This window comes from Chelonoidis abingdonii, chromosome 3 (genome assembly GCF_003597395.2).
Source record: "Chelonoidis abingdonii isolate Lonesome George chromosome 3, CheloAbing_2.0, whole genome shotgun sequence".
NCBI classification, from domain to species: domain Eukaryota; kingdom Metazoa; phylum Chordata; order Testudines; family Testudinidae; genus Chelonoidis; species Chelonoidis abingdonii.
The window spans coordinates 109,953,035-109,971,535 of NC_133771.1; the positions used below are offsets into that span (position 1 = coordinate 109,953,035).

An 18,501-nucleotide genomic window follows, 5' to 3' on the forward strand; every position below is an offset into this window, starting at 1 on the left:
GATTCTAAATGCATGGATTTTACATCTCTGCAGATTTCTATTGTCCCAGTATACAACTTTTTCAAATAATGTGTTCCCCTCAATTGACTGAAATCAGCAAACAAAGAGCTTTAATTTCCAGCACAAATTATTTGGCTTGAATTAACATGCTTTTGCAATAGGGCATACATTTATTTGGAACTTTAATAGGCTATCAGACTGTATTGGCTTCATGAGCACTGGTAAATGTTATTAGTCAAGTAATGGTAAGCAGTGAAGATGAATAGTGACGGAATACAGTTCTGATGAGCCATACCTAGCTCCTTTTGTATGTTGTCAGGGACTCCTGTAATAGTCTTTCTCCTTTTGACTTTCTTCGGCCGTCTTACCACAGTGTCTGTGTAAATTAGAGACCGCCGAATGCTGGCTTGGCGGTCGAAATTCTCCCCTAATGCGTAGTAGAACAAGCAAAGCAACATTACTTTCAAGCACGCTGACATCATGCACTTTCTTCCACTAGCTCATTGTAGAAATGAAAAAAAGGCATTAATAAATGATGTTAGCTCAGCTCTACAGTGAGGGTATACACTGAAGGAAAAGATACAGCATATCGTCACCATAAGGCTTGAGGAACATATACATTACAGAAAGGTACACAGTGTATGATATTTTGACTCCTTAAACCTAATTCAAATCTGACTGAAGCAAGTGCCATTCCACTAAAGTCATCAGGTTTTGTTTGTTTGTTTTTTTGGGAGGGAGATAGCAAATTTGATTGCTCCCTGAAAATGAAAGACTAACTCTGTTCATTTAGGAACAGACTGTGTGATGGCAGGACTAATGCTAGCTTCCTCATGCAGCTTCACTAACGCATCTAAACTTTGACCTGTAATATTTTTTTTTCAGTCTGAGCATTCGGAGCATGATTTAGTTAGGGATTGGTCCTGCTTTGAGCAGGGGGTGGGACTAGATGATCTCCTGAGGTCCCTTCCAACCCTGATATTCTATGATTCTATAGCAAATATTGCCAAAGCAACGGTATCCAATTTGTATAGTTATTTCATGATGTGGGTAAATGTCCATTGGTGACTAAGGTGAGACCAAACTAATTTTCCTTGTGATCTCAGCTATATTTCAATCCCAAATCTCCATAAGTAAAAGGCCAAAAGTATTAATAAACTATAATATTGGTTACTATCAAACCTTTATAAATGGAACATTCAGAACGAAGAACTTGTGTCTATCAAAGTGCATTACTGAAGAAAGCCTTATAGTGACCATGTACTGTATCATAATGGGACCCAGCAGCAGCACCCCTCCAGTTAAGGTTGAACAGATTTTCTTTCGAAACTCACTTTTTAGGGGTTCACAACTTGGCCATTTTAATTCCCACTAAGATCAAACATGGCTTCTGAATTATCAGCCAAGTTAATTTCCTCCCCTAAAATTAGATCACAGTGCTCAAACTCTGTTTTTTTTAATTTAAAAAACACAATTTTTAAAATACAAATTCACTTTGGATGAGTTTAAGCACTTTTAAATCTGCCCTAATTTGGGGGCAGAGTTTTAAAAACTGAGATGCTGTACACACTTGAGCATGTGTATTCTCTTGCTGCCTTCTAAGTTTTTCTTTAGTAATTTAAAAAAATCAATGGCCAAATTATGTACCTCAGAAAAGTGACTACTGCACGTTCACAGTAGCTAATGTACTTCTCATACATCTTTCTCCTGGTTTCCTTCACATCATTGTGTGTCATACAGATAGCGTGGAAAAAACCACAATTTCTGCAACACTTTACATTTCAAAAGATTGTGTGCAGACACCTGAAAACACAGGACTAATATCTGTAGCAGTTCCATTCATCATATACAAAGGTTATGACTAAATGTTAATGGATCGTTGTGTCCCAACGTATAGCATTCTTGCTAACCAAAAGCTTTGCAACTGTAACAGTTCATCGATTTCATCTCAATTTTCAGGGTTCTACTAATTAAAAAGTAAGACCATATTTAAGTAGGGGTAAATATGGCTTTAAATACGGTCATATTTTAAGTAAGGGGCATTCCCCAGGATCTATGATAGAGAGGCCCCAAAACATTGTGGCAGAATGTCTATTTTTAGATGACACTACTACTAGTCTAATGGTATGTGTACACTCCAATGAGGTGGTGTTATAACAGCACATATAGGCATACCCAAGCTACCTCATTAAAAATACCAGGGTAGCCAAGGCAGCATGGATTAGCCACTCAAGGACATACACAAGTCCTGGGCAGGCTTGATGAGTGGCTAGCTCATGCCACCATGGCAACACTGCTATTTTTAGCAAGCTAGCTCATGTATGGCAATCTCCTGTCCTGACTGGAGCATAGACAAACCCTGCAGACATGTCTATACAAGCAAACACACATCTGAGGCTGCCCTCGGTCAGCGGGCTGGGGCTGCAAAATTGCTGTAAAGATGTCTGGGCTCAGGCTGGAGACCAAGCTCTGGGACCCTGTCAGGAAGGTGGGTCCCAGAGCCCAGGCTCCAGCCTGAGCCCAAACATCTACACAGTAGTTTTACAGCCCCACAACCAGAGCCCCATGAGCCTGAGTCAGCTGACCCAGGCCAGTCATCATAGGCACCAACTCTGCGGTGGCTGTGGCAGCCCCCCTACCAGAACCTGCCCCTTCTCCCAGTGCCTTCTGCCCGCTGGTGGGCTCTGCCCATCAGCACCTCCCCCTCCCTCCCAACACTTACCACCTGCCATGGATCAGCTGTTTTGCAGCGTCAGGTGCTGGAGATGAGGTGCGAGGGCGCAGTACGCTCGGGGGACAGGGTGGAACTGGGCGGGGAAGAGGCGGGATGGGGCGGAGTAGGGGCTGGGCCTGGGCGGAGCCGGGGGGCACCCCCCCAGCAGATTAGAAACTCAGCACCTATACCAGCCACGGCTGTGCTATGGGTCTTTTATTCCAGTGTAGACATACCCTAAATGTTATGAGATGCTGGGACTCTTATTGCTTGAAGGTTCAGGATCATTTGTTAATCCAGCCTTCAGATGAACAACTAATACTTCTACCCACATTATGATAGGTCCAAAGAGCTGGATGGAACTATCAATAGCAGAGTTTTTTTTGTTTCTTCAAAAATTTCTTCTTCCATTTAAAAAACAAAACAATTGCACACAAGACAGTGGCTTCTGAGGAAATTAGAATGCAAAACAAAAAAAATATAATCATAAATCCTCCAGAATAAAATACAATTTTAATTGGAATTTAAGAGAATTCAGACAAAGAAATCCTCTGTTGATTAACACTGCCACTCCATCCTCGTTTGCCTTATTCTGCTTTTGATTTTGCAGTATGGATTATGGAACACATGAAAGTCACTATGTTAATTATGGATCCAATCCCACAACCATTACTCATGCAATCAGTCTTTGGTTTAAATGGGACTATTCATGTAAGTAAAGGCAGTAAGATAAGGCCCAAATTTATACTGATTTGTATGGATGAAGAATGTTAAGGACAAAGAGGCCACATTAACAAACCAAGGACTTGTCTACACTTACCGGGGGATCGACGAGCGGCGATCGATGCATTGACCACAGATCACTCTCCTGTCGATTCCTGTACTCCACTGGATTGAGAAGAGTAGGGGGAGTCGACGGGAGAGCGTCTCCTATTGACATCACATAGTGTGGACCCCGTGGTAAGTAGATCTAAGCTACATCGATTTGAGTTACGCTATTCAACGTAACTCAAATTGAGTAGTTTAAATTGAATTTTCCCTGTAGTGTAGACAAGGCCTAAGTTAAATTAATGAAATCAGGATCTTTCAGTCTTATTTTGATCACTGTTTGAGGCTAAAATACAAATTTGTCAGGGTCTAATAAAAATATCTAAAAATATTCATTTTTGTTCCTAATGGTTTAAAATAAATGTCCTTTGATGTCCTCACTGAGTCTATGTGTCTTACTTGTTAATTCATGGGACACAAGGTCAACAGGACCTAAGCGCATGCTTAGCTGCTTTGCAGAATCAAACCTTTGCTTTTCATTTTCCCCCTTGCCTATCCTACCCATCACCACCGATACTTTTACAGCTGGAAAATAGTCCTAGAAAACTCACTGCAGCAGATACTACTATATGTCTCTTGATTAAAATGTAGAACTTGCTGTAAAAGCACTTGCTGGCCACCACTCCATCACTAAAAAATGGAGCAAAATCACTTGCGGAACAAGCTCCGCCCATTTATCCTAAAGACAGAATCCATTTCCAAACCTCGATGTCTAGTCAGCAGCTTCTCAGCCTAATGCAGTAACCACGCATCTTCAGACCAGCCACCAGATTTGTAATACTAATGTGTTAATTGCAATCTGTCCCACTGAAGAACTAAACTGCCAGAACACCGCCATGTGGTGCACACTCCAGTAAGAGGCCTTGTAGCTTATTCATTATTAATGCACTTTCAAAAATGCTTTCAATTTTCAAAAGCTACTTCTTGGGTTAATATTTTATTTCAGTCAAATAGTAATGAATAGGGATTTCTGTCTCATTTCTGTGCAAACAACATAAGAGTCACAAGTTATTAAAAAAGAGCAAGCAAAGGAACAAAAGCTGCTATGTATGTTGCACAGCAGGGCTTAAAGAGTGGCACAGAACAAAGTTTTCATTCTGCATTTTTTTTCCTCCCCTATATAAGTAAATTTAACACAGGAAATTTATAAAACAAAGTTTTGCTGGGGGAAAAAATGAATTTTTTGAAACCTGCATTAGACTGCAGCAAAGGATAGATCCCCTTTATTACGGCACTCATTTTTTAAGTAGCACAGTAATAATTTCAGAGACCAGGAAAACTTATGGTTCATGTAGAGTAGTTTACATACCTAACAATAATTTTGCTTTCCTCTAATCACTTTCATAGCCCCTTACTTCACTTATATAAAAGGGATAGAGTGCAAAACAAGCACTTCAAAGAAAGCACTGTTTGTTATACAACTTGATAAAATTACAAGGACAATTTGTACAGATTCATTAACATTTCCAATACTGTATAGCTAAATTAAACCCATGGTAGTTACTTGATCTCTTATCTTTTTATTCTTCCCCACCCCCTTCTTTCCATCTGTTTGTCTCCACTGTACATTTGCAGTACACAGAGGTCATTACTGTGAACTGCAGATTACTCAATTTATAAGTATGTTGTGCTCCTGCTGTCACAATATCTAAGCCATGCTCAGACTTATTGATTATGGCAGATAATCCACTGTTCCCATACCACCACCTTCTGCACCTGTGTATCCTATATTTCCAAGATAATGCCAATTGGTCTGCACTACTTTAGTGTTGTATTTGTTTGTGCTGTTAATTAGAAACATTTCATTATTTTCTGGTGTCTTCTTTTAATGTCCATGACATTTTCTCTTGATTTGCAGATTTCTTTGTAGTGTTCATTATTGGCCTGAAGTTGTACAAAATTGTAAAATTTCACCAATGGAAACATTCAGCATTAATTCTATGTGGTTCTTTCACAAAATGATATTAATAAAAAGGATGTGTACTAAATAGTTATTAGTAATCAAACAGGAGAGGTGAACAACCCGTCTTAATAAATTATTAAACAAAATCAAATATCACATGCTGTTGATTACAATATAATGGTAAGCTTGAAGTCAAATGGAAGCCATGTGAGGTTTGAAATAAGTCAGATACTGAATATCTTCCTGTTTCTGGCATCTAAACATAAACACACATACTGAACAACCTATAATACACAATCTTTATAATATTCAGACACAAGGAAAAATTAAGTGATGATTTAATCTTTCATGAAAGTTCTAATTTGGGATACACCAAAAACTTTTCTGGGTTTAGCTGGTTTTCAGCAGCCTAACTTCCATAGTCTTAAATGGGAACTATGTAGCTAAAATCACCTACAACATTTTTTACATTTAGGGTCAATATATTACTGATCTACAGAAATATGGAATACATATATACAAAGGGAAATTTCCTCCCAAGAGCCATAAATATAAGCAGCCCAACAACTCTTTTTATATCTTCACCCATATTCTTTCCCTGTAAGCCTCTTGCCATCAATAATAAAAGGTTTTTATATATATTTTATATATATTTTATATATATTCCAAATGTTGAAGCCTCCCCCTCTTTGGGGACAGAAATCTTTTGATAACTTCCTTTCCATAAATTCTTAAGATAAAATCCTGAAAATCATTGCCAAATGTAACTGATATCAATTTTCCCATTAGATATCATCAATTTTTATTCTGTTTCAAGACCATGCTCTTGGTTTCCTGCATTAAATTAAATGTCTGACAAGGGTTCACAAACCACTGTTTAGAAACAAAGGTGCAATAACTAGTATTTATTTCAGGTGATGTAACTAAATCATGTGCTTCAGGTAACAAATAATGAAACAAAAATTGACTAGGGTTCTTCCCCGCCCCAGGCATTCTAAACACCACTGAAATTAAAAGCCTACCAGTTACATTAATAGGAACCACATCTGTTTGGACCGCTTGTGCTTGCTGTCGCATTTTCTCCTCTGGTGTTGGCAATGGAAGTGACTTGGTCCAGTTAGTTTGGGTGTCGATATCAGAACATTCATTTGAAACTGGTGTTCTAGCTCTCTTGATGCTAATAAGCTTTTCCTCTTCTGGAGAAGGGACTGAGCACTACAAAAAGAAACACACACAACAATATGAATTTCTTATAAGAAAAAAATGTCAGGCCAAATTGTGATAGCCTTACTGACAACGAACAGTACTTGACACTGCAAGCAGCCTCACTGCAGCCAGCAGGACTACTCGTGGAGCGAGATACTACTCAGAAAGAATAAGGATATCATAGCCTGCCCATAAAAAGTATGATTTTTTTTAATGAAAACTTGTTATTTGTCCAACAAAACTGCTCAGATTCAAGAGTATATGTTAAAGTAGCATGAAAAATGATCTTGAGCATGGCAAATGATAAAGTTATTTATTAACTGTATTCCATTTTGCAGTTAAGTATCAGAGGAGTAGCCATGTTAGTCTGGATCTGTAAAAGCAGCAAAGAGTCCTGTGGCACCTTATAGACTAACAGAAGTATATGTACATGCATCCGACGAAGCGGGTATTCACCCACAAAAGCTCATGCTCCAATATCTGTTAGTCTATAAGATGCCACAAGACTCTTTGCTGATTTTGAGTTGTTATTCCGGGAACAACTGCATTATGCACTATCAGATTAGTTAACTTCCATGTTTGCCTCCTTGTATGCCTCTCTCAGCAATGTGCTAGCAAGGGACATCAGAACTGAGCACCTGTTTACCTAGTTGTGATGTGCACAGTTTTAGCAAGAAGTCTGTTCTGAAGAGACAGTTTTTAAGCTCAGTGAAGCAAAGAACTAAAATAAAGCACAGGAGAGAAACCTTGACCCACCTCAGTGATGAGGAAAAGGGTATCCATTAATAATACCAAGGAACAAAAACAATTAAGTTAACCACTGTTGAATTTTACTAGGAAATCTAATTACCACCACACTATCATAGGATTTGCATACCTTATAAAGTCATTCCTTATTAAAGTATTATGCTTCGTGTCCATGCTGCTATCTGGGGGAGGTGGGCGGGAACCAACAAAGCTCGCACAGTATTTTCACTACCTAAAATTACTGTGCCAAAAAAGGCTTTCGGCTGAGTGACATTTGTTTAGTGGAACTATCATTTATTATACTACATGAGCCAAATTCTGGGGTCACGGGTGGTGGAGAGGGGAGGAACGTAACCCCTTTCTGATGTGAATATACTGATGGCATCAGTCAGACTAATTCCAAGGACAGTTGGATCCAGTACATATGCAGAACAGAGGGCGCTGTGCACATCCATGGGCTTGGAGGTGAGGGTCAAAATCCCTGAACAATCCGTCATAAATTCTCAGCTCTCTTCCCTGGAGCCAGGGAGGCTATCGTAGCCAACTCCAGTGGCAAGGAAGGGTAGAGAACTGGAGAAAAGTCCTTGTTTAGAAAGAAAAACAAAACATTTTGTAAGTGTTAGGAGAAGCTGTGGTGTTGATGGATCTTCCCTCTCTCTGACAACCATGCTCCAAGATGCTTCATCTTACATTTCTACTGACATCTGTGTTTCAGAACATTCAACCTGGGATGGTGTGCACCAATTCAGTACCTTCGTCATTCTGCCAGGTAAGAACAACCTCTTAGGGAGGCATTATCAAAAACTCGCTCTTCAATGAGGTACCCAATCACTGCTATCATTCATTCCTCATAGCTTGACTGTCATATATGGAGGTGGAATCCGAGACCCTCTGCAGGTGCTTTGCAGCATCTACTTATGGGCCAGGGGCTGAGGATCTGGGGAGATGTCTGTACTATAGATATATTTTACAGAGATTTAAAAAATTGTACTCAATTTTTCTAAAAAGTACAGTAGTATAAAAATGTTGTAGGCAGCTGTTGTACTGCTTAATACATGGATCACAATCATCTCACTGTCATGTTGTACTCTCACCGTTTGCTGTATCCGATTCCCCACCACCATCTAGACTGTACGCCCTTTGGGGCAGGGGCCACCTTTTTATGATTTGTTTGTACAGTGCCTAGTATAATGATAAATGACAGTAATAATACTGTATTTCCATGACATGGGAATATGCTTCAGCCAAATTTGGTTAAAAATATATATATATAGCTGAGGTATAATGGGAATATGCTTTGAAGTGTAGGATTTTCTTTATATTTCTCTATTGAATACTATATTGATGATCCCGGTGTATTATCTCATCTATGGACACTTCCATTCATATTTTAGAGGGGCCAAATATCAACAGTCTTAAGTTCATTAAGGGCTTGTCTACACTTACCAGATTGACGCTATGGCAATCGATGCATTGGCAGTTGATTTAGCAGGTCTAGTGAAGACCCGCTAAATCAATTGTCGATTGCTCTCCTATTGACTCCTGTACTCCACCTGATTGAGAATAATAAGAGGAGTCGACAGGACAGCGTCTCCTGTTGACGTTGCATAGTGTGGGCACCGCAGTAAGTAGATCTAAGTGACATTGATTTGAATTATGCTATTCACGTAACTCGAATTGCGTAGCTTAGATCGACTTTTCCCCTTAGTGTAGATAAAGCCTAAGTATAGTTTAGGGATCCAATCTTGCACAAAGCTCCATGGGCAGATCCTTGTGGCTATGCTCCACTGAAGCCAATGGGAATCACTTCATGCAGAGGACTGAGGTCTAAATTGCTTTAAAAAAATAATCTCAACCCTCAACAGATTTTTTTCCACCACTGAAGCTTTTAACAAAGCTGCATGAGATAAGCAATGGAGAAAAACTAACAAACACTATCACATAAGGAATAGCAGCTTGTATTCCATGTTTCAGCCAAATTTGGTTAAAAAAATATATATATATAGCTGAGGTATAATGGGTTTCTAATGACAATGGCAAATGATCCTGAACTGTAAGTGGTGTTAACCTGTATTGTTACAGTACAACAGAACAGATAGGAAAAATAGTGTGTGTGTGTTTGTTTCAATGGGGTAGTCAGAATCTGTTTGATGGTGAGTAACATTATTTCCCACCAGTTTTTTCTCTCTCCTTTGTTCATGTGCCAAGAGACATATTGGAAGCACAGTTTCGCCCTTTGTGTGTTGTGATAAGCTCTAGTAACCTACTTTTCCTCTAGTTGCTTGATACTGTCAGAATCAATAACTGTCACATTGAAACTGTGTGGTGCTCTAGGTCTCAGCTGTCATCAGGCAATCACCAGGGGCTGCTCCAGCATGACAAGTGACAGAGATATTTAGTTAAGAAGCTCACCTTCTCTTTCAAGGAAATTACTCCGACAAACAGGGCACAGACAATATTTTTCTTTTAAATGAAGCTGTTGTACAGTGGAGTGATCAGATGGAGGGGAAACAACAAAAACATCTAGAAGGAGAAAACAGTGATGGAATCCAGATTATCCAAAGATCTGGGGCAACTGCCTATATTTTTCAGAAAAATCAGGATTCAGAAATTAAGGGGGCGGAGGGGGGGGTAGGGGGAGATGAACTGACCAGCCAAATGAGCAAACAAATATACAGGTGAAGATCCTTGTGAAAAGTGATTCAAAGCACTATTTGTGCCAACTGGAGCTAAAATGCTGTTTTGATGGAAACTGCTCTTTCAAGCTAGAGGACACGTTTGTATTTCCATTAAAAGGGAGTTTTGGAAATTTGGTGCTTTAGGGGGTGGGATGGGAAATCAGGCTCCAACTACAGATGATTTTTTCCTATTGTACTGGCTTCTTGAAGCACACAACTTCCCCTTCTTCCTATTCCTGCTCCCAGGATACTAACAATGGTAGTGGGTAGGTACTATTTGTTTACACTTTTCCACATCAGTGTACTGAAAAGGCATGACATTTACAAAGCTGTGCACAGATCACCTGCTGGGAAACAGCAGCCTGGGTCCATTTGCATTGAAATGGTTCATCTCTAAATTGGCCGATTATGGGAGATACAGATTTCTTGCCAAATATGGAAGTAGGTTCTTTTAAATATTTCAAGGTCATCTACTTTTCTAGGCTAGTGCACACAGTCATTAGATGAGTGAACATTCTAACTGCAGGAATATCTTTTATCAAATAAGACACATTACATCACAGTGGTAGTGCAAGGGGCAATACTACAAGATTATAATGGCCATATAGCACATTAGTATAGCCATAAACACAGAGTATTACTGAAACATCACAAAGCAACTTTCCCATTTTAAAATAGTAAAAATTCTCTGCTCCATACTGGCTTTTATTCTGGACCAATAGGGCCAAATTTCAAAGAATGGCTTCTAATTTGTAGGCACATATCTTTGCATGAGCTGCTGCTTGAATGCTCAGTTTTTCGTTGCACATGCAAATGATGAACTTGGACCATATACAATTTTTCATTGATGTGCACAATGGACATTGTAGAAAAAAGTCTCAACTAAAACAGAGGTTGAAGTGAGATCTTCCCCCTTGGAAAATTTAGCCTGCAGGGAAATAGACTCAGCAAGGCTGTTTCCTCTAAACTCTTCATCATTTTGTTGGGATTCTGTCCCTCAGTTTTCCCGTTACCTATAAAATGGTTTCTCTTCCTCAGAAGATTTATACTATTTGCTTCAAAGACCTTAACCAGCAACTGACTCTAGGCTGATTATTTCACAGCATGTTCTGCCTAAATTCCCTGTTTACTCTTAATCTCCTAATAGAGACAGACTGCCCCCAGAGGTTTCTAGAAGTCACCTGGAAGTCCTATCTTCTCAGATGACAAATTAAACCCATATAAACTTGCCCTTACAATAGAAAAAAAACCTTGAAATGTCTATTCACCCTGCAACCATTTCTATGAATAAAACTCCTCTGAACAAATAAGTAAAACTGAGAACTAAAGTCTATGCAGAGCTTTGGACAAGAACAGAATAGCTTTCTATTCATGTATCTCATTGTCCTGTTTGCAGTTTCTTCTCCAGGCAAATACTAATTTAATGGCTTCAAGTGCTATTCTGTTTAAAATAATAAAATTAATAATAATAATAATAATAATTAAAAAAAAAACCCACCACACAAACCAAAGGCCTTTACATTTCTTTCCTGGTCAATCCACAGTTTGTGTAACTACTCCATTTAGTGTGTATACTCCAATCTTTTTTGGATCACTGCTGCTTTCACTATGAATCTGCATTCAATTACATTAAATTTGTCATTTACTGGTCCAACTAGTGGCAATCCTCAAATCCCTCTGAATCTGGGAGAATCCTCATTATTGATTATATATTTACCATTTTCAGTCTCACTTACCAACTTTGCTATTGGTATCTCAATCATTCACTTCCTATTATAAACAACATCTGAAACCTAACCGCCTCTCTGTTGTAAGGCAAGGTGGCTGGAACTTCTTTTTAGGTACAGTTAGTATTTCCTACATTATTTATCTCAAGATGGACAACCTGGACAGACTTATCTCCAGTTTTCTTGACTAATTCATCAGCCCCTTATCCTTTGCCCCAGAACTCTTATCACTCACTGTCTTGTTAAGGGAGGATTTTTTTGCGAGTAGAAATGACTTAGCTACAAAGAAACCATCAAGTCTTCTAGTATCTTCTTTATCTCCTTCTCTTTCCTTTGTTGCTACAGTGCTTCTTTAATTATTTCTGTGTATTAAATTCTACCATTTGAACAATCTTTTGAAGAAAATAGGTGGGATTTCCAAACGTGCCAAGTGATTTAGAGGCATACATCCCTTAACTTTCAATAGGACTTACGCCTCTAAATCACTCTGGCCTCTTGAAACTCCCATCCAACATACACACATGAGCTTTCCTTTTGGACAGTGCCCTTCTGTTAATCTCTTCACTACATTATCTCCTCAGTGTCTTACCGTTTCCTAGACAGTGCTCCTTATGACATTTTGTTTCTGCTATGCAGACACAACATCATCACAACTGTCAGTCTGCCACACCCGTGGGGTATTAAGAAGTAGGAAGCAATATAATGCAGGATCTATGGCTCTCAAAGCAGTACAGACCTCTCTTAGCCTGTATACACTGAAGGAAATTTCATCAATGAAGATCAATAGTTACAAGAGCCAATTCAGCAAGTCCAGAGCTCCCACAACTCACATCAATGTAGGGTTTTCAAAGGGGCCTAAGGCAGCTACGCAACCAGTTCTTTGAGACTCCTTAGAAAATCCCAGCTTCAAATTTCAATTCCCATGTGTAAATACTATTAATAAATTTCCTTCCACCTATGATTTCTAAGGACCCCAACTGCTGCAGAATGCTGAAAAGAAAAGAGAACCAACAACTCTCATGAGCAAAGTGACAAATATATATTTTCTTCCCCATTAACAAGCGGGAAATACATTTTTCTACCCGTTTGTTGAAATAAAGGCACAGTGTGATGCATCTCTGAGTCCATGTACTCTGTGCAATCGGCATTCCTTATTGTTAAATCATGCTAGTCCAAATCACAATATTTGAAAGCTTCTGATCACTAATAGAACTAGATGATTGTTATCAAATAGCCATTAAATAAAACATACTGCTCCTCGCAGAAGCGACCATTAACAGGTTTGCAAAGGCGATGAAAATGTGTTAGTTTATCAAGTAAACAAAGGATCTGAGCTGTAGACAACTGAGCTAATGGGAAAAAAGGGCATGAGGGGATTTAACATCACTTTTGTTGGTGGTTGTTTTTGTTTGTTTTTACAAAGAAAACAGCAGCAAGTGAGGAACAAAGAATAAAAGCACAGTAAGATTCCAGATATGCTAATGCTACAGTAACATCAAGCTGCAACTAGGACAGCTGGATGCTTCCATTGTGGCTAGGTACCTTGAGGCTCCATGGAACCAAGGAACAGCAGGTGCTAATGCAAGACCGAGATATGCAGTCTAACAGACTAGACTGTTGAGTGAGAGAAAAAGAAAGAAAGAAAGAGAATAAGTGAAAAAGAGAATGAATGAGAAAAAACATGTAAAAAGACAAACATATTTAAATTATATAGTATAATACACACTTTCAGAAAGCAAGGGGGAATCAGCAAAAACAATGAGGAGTCCTTGTGGTATCTCAGAGACAAAGGGCGTGGCTACATTGGCACTTTTACAGCGCTGCAACTTTCGTGCTCAGGGGTGTGTAAAAAAAACACCCCCCCGAGTGCTGCAAGATGCAGCACTGTAAAGTGTCAGTGTAATCAGCGCTGCATGCTACACCCGTAAGGGATGTGGTTTACAAGCAGCGCTGGGAGAGCTCTCTCCTAGCGCTTCGGCTCTGACTACACTCACACTTCAAAGTGCTGCCGCAGCAGCGCTCCCACAGCGCTGCCAGGGCAGCGCTTTGAAATTTCTAATGTAGCCATACCCTAACAAATTTATTTAGGCATGACTCCTCATTGGTTTTACAGACTAACAGGGCCAGCACTCTAAAAAGGGGAGTCTGACTGAAGTAACACCTTCTTTGTTACTAGGAAACTGGATAAGCACAGGCCATTGAGAGTGATGGTCTTCTTTTACAGAAAGAGAATCAGTAAGACTAATCCAGTCTTTACTATTCAGATTTAAAATACAAAGGGACACATTTATCCTTAATGAACTCCACTTAGGCCTTGTCTACACTGCCATTTTACAGCGCTGAATCTTTCTCCCTCGGGGGCGTGAAAAAACACCTCCCTGAGCGCTGCAAGTTTCAGCGCTGGAAAGTGGCAGTGTAGACAGTGCACCAGCACCGGGAGCTACACCTCTATGGAGGAGGGTATTTTTTACCGCTCTGGGAGAGTGCTCTCCCAGTGCTGGTGCCGTGACTACACAGCCATGTTAAAGTGCTGCCGCGGTAGCGCTTTAACGTTGGTAGTGAAGACATATCCTCATGGAGTTACACAAGGAAACAATTTAGTTCATATTGTGTGTACTGTAATTTAGAAGCCTTTCCATGAGAAAAAAAGGGCAGTGTAAATATTTTGTATTATACGAACTCTCTTTCAGAAAACCATACTTGTTTATTTAGTCTCTCGATTTTTTAAAAAATAGATAAACTCGCCTATACATCCCTGACAGTTCACTGGAATAGTCACCTGGAATACCAGGCACTGCCTTTCCTAAGCAGATGGTGTAGTGGTTTTTGATGTGAACATCATCCTCTGGTGACTTAGCCGAGAGAACTATACTTACACTATACCATGATTTCATGCCAACTGTCTAGAAAATAAAGAATTATCCAGCTACCTCACCTAGTCTCCCAGAAATTTTTTGAGAGCATGGAAACTTGAGATAAGTCCATTATTTGAAATTACCATGCTCTGTAATATAGTTTTCCTGAAGCAAAAATGAAATCATACCAATTTAGGGGAAAGTTTCCAAACAGTAAATGAGAATTCATTGATCCATTCACTATTCTATTACTCTCCAATTACAACACTGAAATATGTCATTCTTCTGATCTGCCTGTTAAACGTTTGCTTTGATTGCTTTTGATAAACAGTAGATATCATTAAAAAGCTTTCATGAAGAGGGGATGTTTTTGCTGTTTGAATCAGTCTTGCTGCAATATGGAAGAATTCTGAGCTCAAATCCAGACTGTTGCTTGAGTACTTTTCTAACCCCGTAAGTTAAAACTTACGGGCTCAAGTCCCACTTACAGCTACATTCTTAGAAGCCTTTGACTTTTTTACCAATGGGATTAAACTTCAATTTTAGAGAATGGTTTTTAAGAGGTGGTAATTCAAACAAAGTAAAATTCTAGAATATCACTTTAAAGTTAAAAAATTTGCTACAGATGCAAAGAAGAACATGAACCATTGAAACTCTACAGTATGAAGGGAGAGCCACACTGCAATTTTGCTAATGGGTAAAATCCTACTAAGTTTTAAAGCTAGAGTGTGAGAGCTAATGGTGATCAGTTAATTAGTGCCACTAAAAACTGTGTTAGCCTTGCATCTGTCTATCCTCCTTCACACTAAACCATGCTTTGAGTAATATAGATTAAGAGGAAGTTGTTTTAATTTGAAATAGAAATACTATTCACTCAATGAAGTGTAATCATTTATAGTTAAACATTTCAGAACGCACAGACTAACCGAACAAAATATTAGCAATTCCTTTATTAATAATTTTAAAACAACATACCACAGAAACCTTAAGGATGACAGTGTTTAGTCTCTAAGCAGAATTATCCATGGCAATTAGTCCTTAGTAGGTCTGCTCACCTATAAACAACCTTAATGTTACATCATACCTCACTAGTTTTACAAATGCAGTTCTGTGGACTATCTGTCTATATGGACCACAATACTAACTAGGACAACCAGATATATACACACACACACACACACAGCAACAGCTATGAACACATGCAGACAACAGTTTTTATAATAAAGAGCACATATTGTATTATGACTCCTAGTGATTTCAATAGGTCTTTGCAGATTATCACTGTAATATTCTTACTTCCATACTGCATACACAATCGATTTAAATGAGATGTTACAATGGATACTGTTAAAGCACAGCAAGAATAGCTGAAGTTTCTACAAAGCCACAGCCCTGTCATTGATGTGAGGTAATGTGGACAATGGAAGTGGGAAAACTATATGATATTATCAGTCACTTTATACTGAATTCAAAGTACTGGCAGACCTCACAGTGTAGGCACAATTTATATACAGACACACATATGCAAACACATGGTATAATGTGAGTATTAAACAACCAAAAAGAGAAACTCAACTACCATAAAGATAAGGGCTGTGATACGAACTGACAAAAGAATGCCAGATTATTGCTGGGCAGGCAATATTTTGTACCAAGATATCACAGGATACAATAACTTGGACACCACATGCGCCAACACTTACGCACAATGTTAAGGAGTTAAGGACAGCTTACCATTTCGCAGACTGGAATTTTCTTGCTTTTATACAGTTAACTCAGAACTTTAATATTAATGCAACATAGTGTTTCTGTAGCTGAAATGACCAAAATCACATGAAGACTACAAAACCATTTTAATCATCTTATAGCTGAAACTGTCCCTTCCATCACCCTTCATTTGTTTCAGTAATTTCCAAGTTCTGAGATAACTGCTCAGCGTTGCTGAGCTGAGACAGGGAACATAATATGAAGCAAACTGACATGCAGTGAGCCAAACCAATATCAATGTGAGATCTTTCATTTCCTTGGAATTCATTACAGAGAGATGGGATACATTAGGACAGAACTTCTGAGTACTGAAATGACATGGGGGGAGGGATAGCTCAGTGGTTTGAGCATTTGGGAGGAGGGATAGCTCAGTGCTTTGAGCACTAGCCCGCTAAACTCAGGGTTGTGAGTTCAATCCTTGAGGGGGCCACTTAGGGATCTGGGGCAAAATCAGTACTTGGTCCTGATAATGAAGGCAGGGGGCTGGACTTGATGACCCTTCGGGGTCCCTTCCAGTTCTAGGAGATGGGTATATCTCCATTATTAAAATAAATAAATAAAAGACATAACCACATTACACCAGGGTATGAAGTCTGTGTACTCGTTGTGTGAACACAGTCATGTTGTGTACCTGGATTAATGGCCCCACCTGATACTTTATCATAAAAAGATTAGTAAAGACTAACATGATCCTATTTCAAATAAAGACTAACATGATCCTATTTCAAAACAGCTGCCATTGTTAATTCTTAAGATACACTTTCTCCCTGGAACATTACCAGACCATTCACACTGTCATCCTTGTATTACACCAATGGGAACTTTATTTACATATAGATATATATAGTCAGAGGTAGGATTTTCAAAGAGCCTAAGGAAGTTAGATGTCTTACTTTTATTAGCACCTAACTCCCTTAAACTCCTTTATAAATCTCAGCCTATATAAGTAATATGAAGAGCAGGTTTTATAGTCACTTAATGCATTTTTCCCAATCTCCTGCCTCCTTACTAGGGCTGTCAATTAATTGTAGCTAACGCAAACGATTAACACAAAACAAATTAACTAGATTAAAAAAAAGTCATGATTAATCGCCGTTTTAATCACACTGTTAAACAATAATAGAATACCAATTTAAAATAATAATAAATATATTTTGGATTTTTTCTACATTTTCAAATATAGTGATTTCAGTTACAACACAGAATACAAAGTATGCAGTTCTCACTTTATATTATTTTTTTATTACAAATATTTACATTGTAAAAAAAAATAGTATTTTTCAATTCACCTCACACGAGTACTGCAGTGCAATCTCTTTATTGTGTAAGTGCAACTTACAAATGTAGAATTTTAGAACCTACAAGTCCACTCAGTCCTACTTCTTGTTCAGCCAATCATTAAGACAAACAAGTTTGTTTACATTTACAGGAGATAATGCTGCCTGCTTTTTATTTACAATGTCACCTGTAAGTAAGAACAGGCGTGAGAAGGGAGAATAGGAATGGCACTTTTGTAGCCAGCATTGCAAGTTATTTATGTACCAGATATACTAAATATTTATATGTCCCTTCATGCTTTAATCATCATTTCAGAGGACATGTTTCCATGCTGAATTTAAATTGGTATTCTATATTGTTTAACAGTGCAATTAAAACTGTGAATAATTGCAACTTTTTTTAAAATTTCGAAATTGCCTGTATTTTTTAATCATTTGACAGCTCTATTCCTTACCTTTCGTTCAATTTCTTCATAATCATCTTGGTAACTTCCACAGGCTGCACTAGAAGAAGAGAAGGTTGGACCCTGAGAGTAATATTGAGAACTTCGATAGCCATCCCTCCGCAGCTTGTCACATTCTGCACATGGAAGAGGAAGAAACAAAAAAAAGAAGAAAGATAACATTTTATTCCCATTCTCTTACTTGTATCCAGTGTCTAGTTTAAGAAAGGCATAGGGATCAGAGTCATATCAATTTATTTTTACCTCTCTAAGCATAAAACTCACTTGATATAAATGTACGTAGTATAAAGCTTGATACATGAGTCTAATTGTAACTGAGCATTGCAATAACAACCG

The 18,501-nt window shown here is 38.5% G+C and overlaps 1 protein-coding gene across 8 annotated transcripts in view; it reads right to left on the reverse strand.

Annotated features, from left to right (window-relative positions):
* Nucleotides 1-18,501, reverse strand: part of NHSL1 (NHS like 1) — a 170,372-nt gene that overhangs the window by 20,493 nt on the left and 131,378 nt on the right. For 4 of the 8 annotated variants that reach the window (XM_032769880.1, XM_032769871.1, XM_075063985.1 and 1 more), the window contains exons 3-6: nucleotides 18,157-18,281; nucleotides 13,345-13,416; nucleotides 6,467-6,659; nucleotides 296-427 (exon numbers count right to left, since the gene is read on the reverse strand). In XM_032769880.1, coding sequence (XP_032625771.1) covers nucleotides 296-427; nucleotides 6,467-6,659; nucleotides 13,345-13,416; nucleotides 18,157-18,281 — 522 coding nt within the window. The remainder of the gene's footprint in view (nucleotides 1-295; nucleotides 428-6,466; nucleotides 6,660-13,344; nucleotides 13,417-18,156; nucleotides 18,282-18,501) is intronic. The other 4 variants (XM_075063983.1, XM_032769889.1, XM_032769897.1 and 1 more) reach the window with 3 other exon arrangements.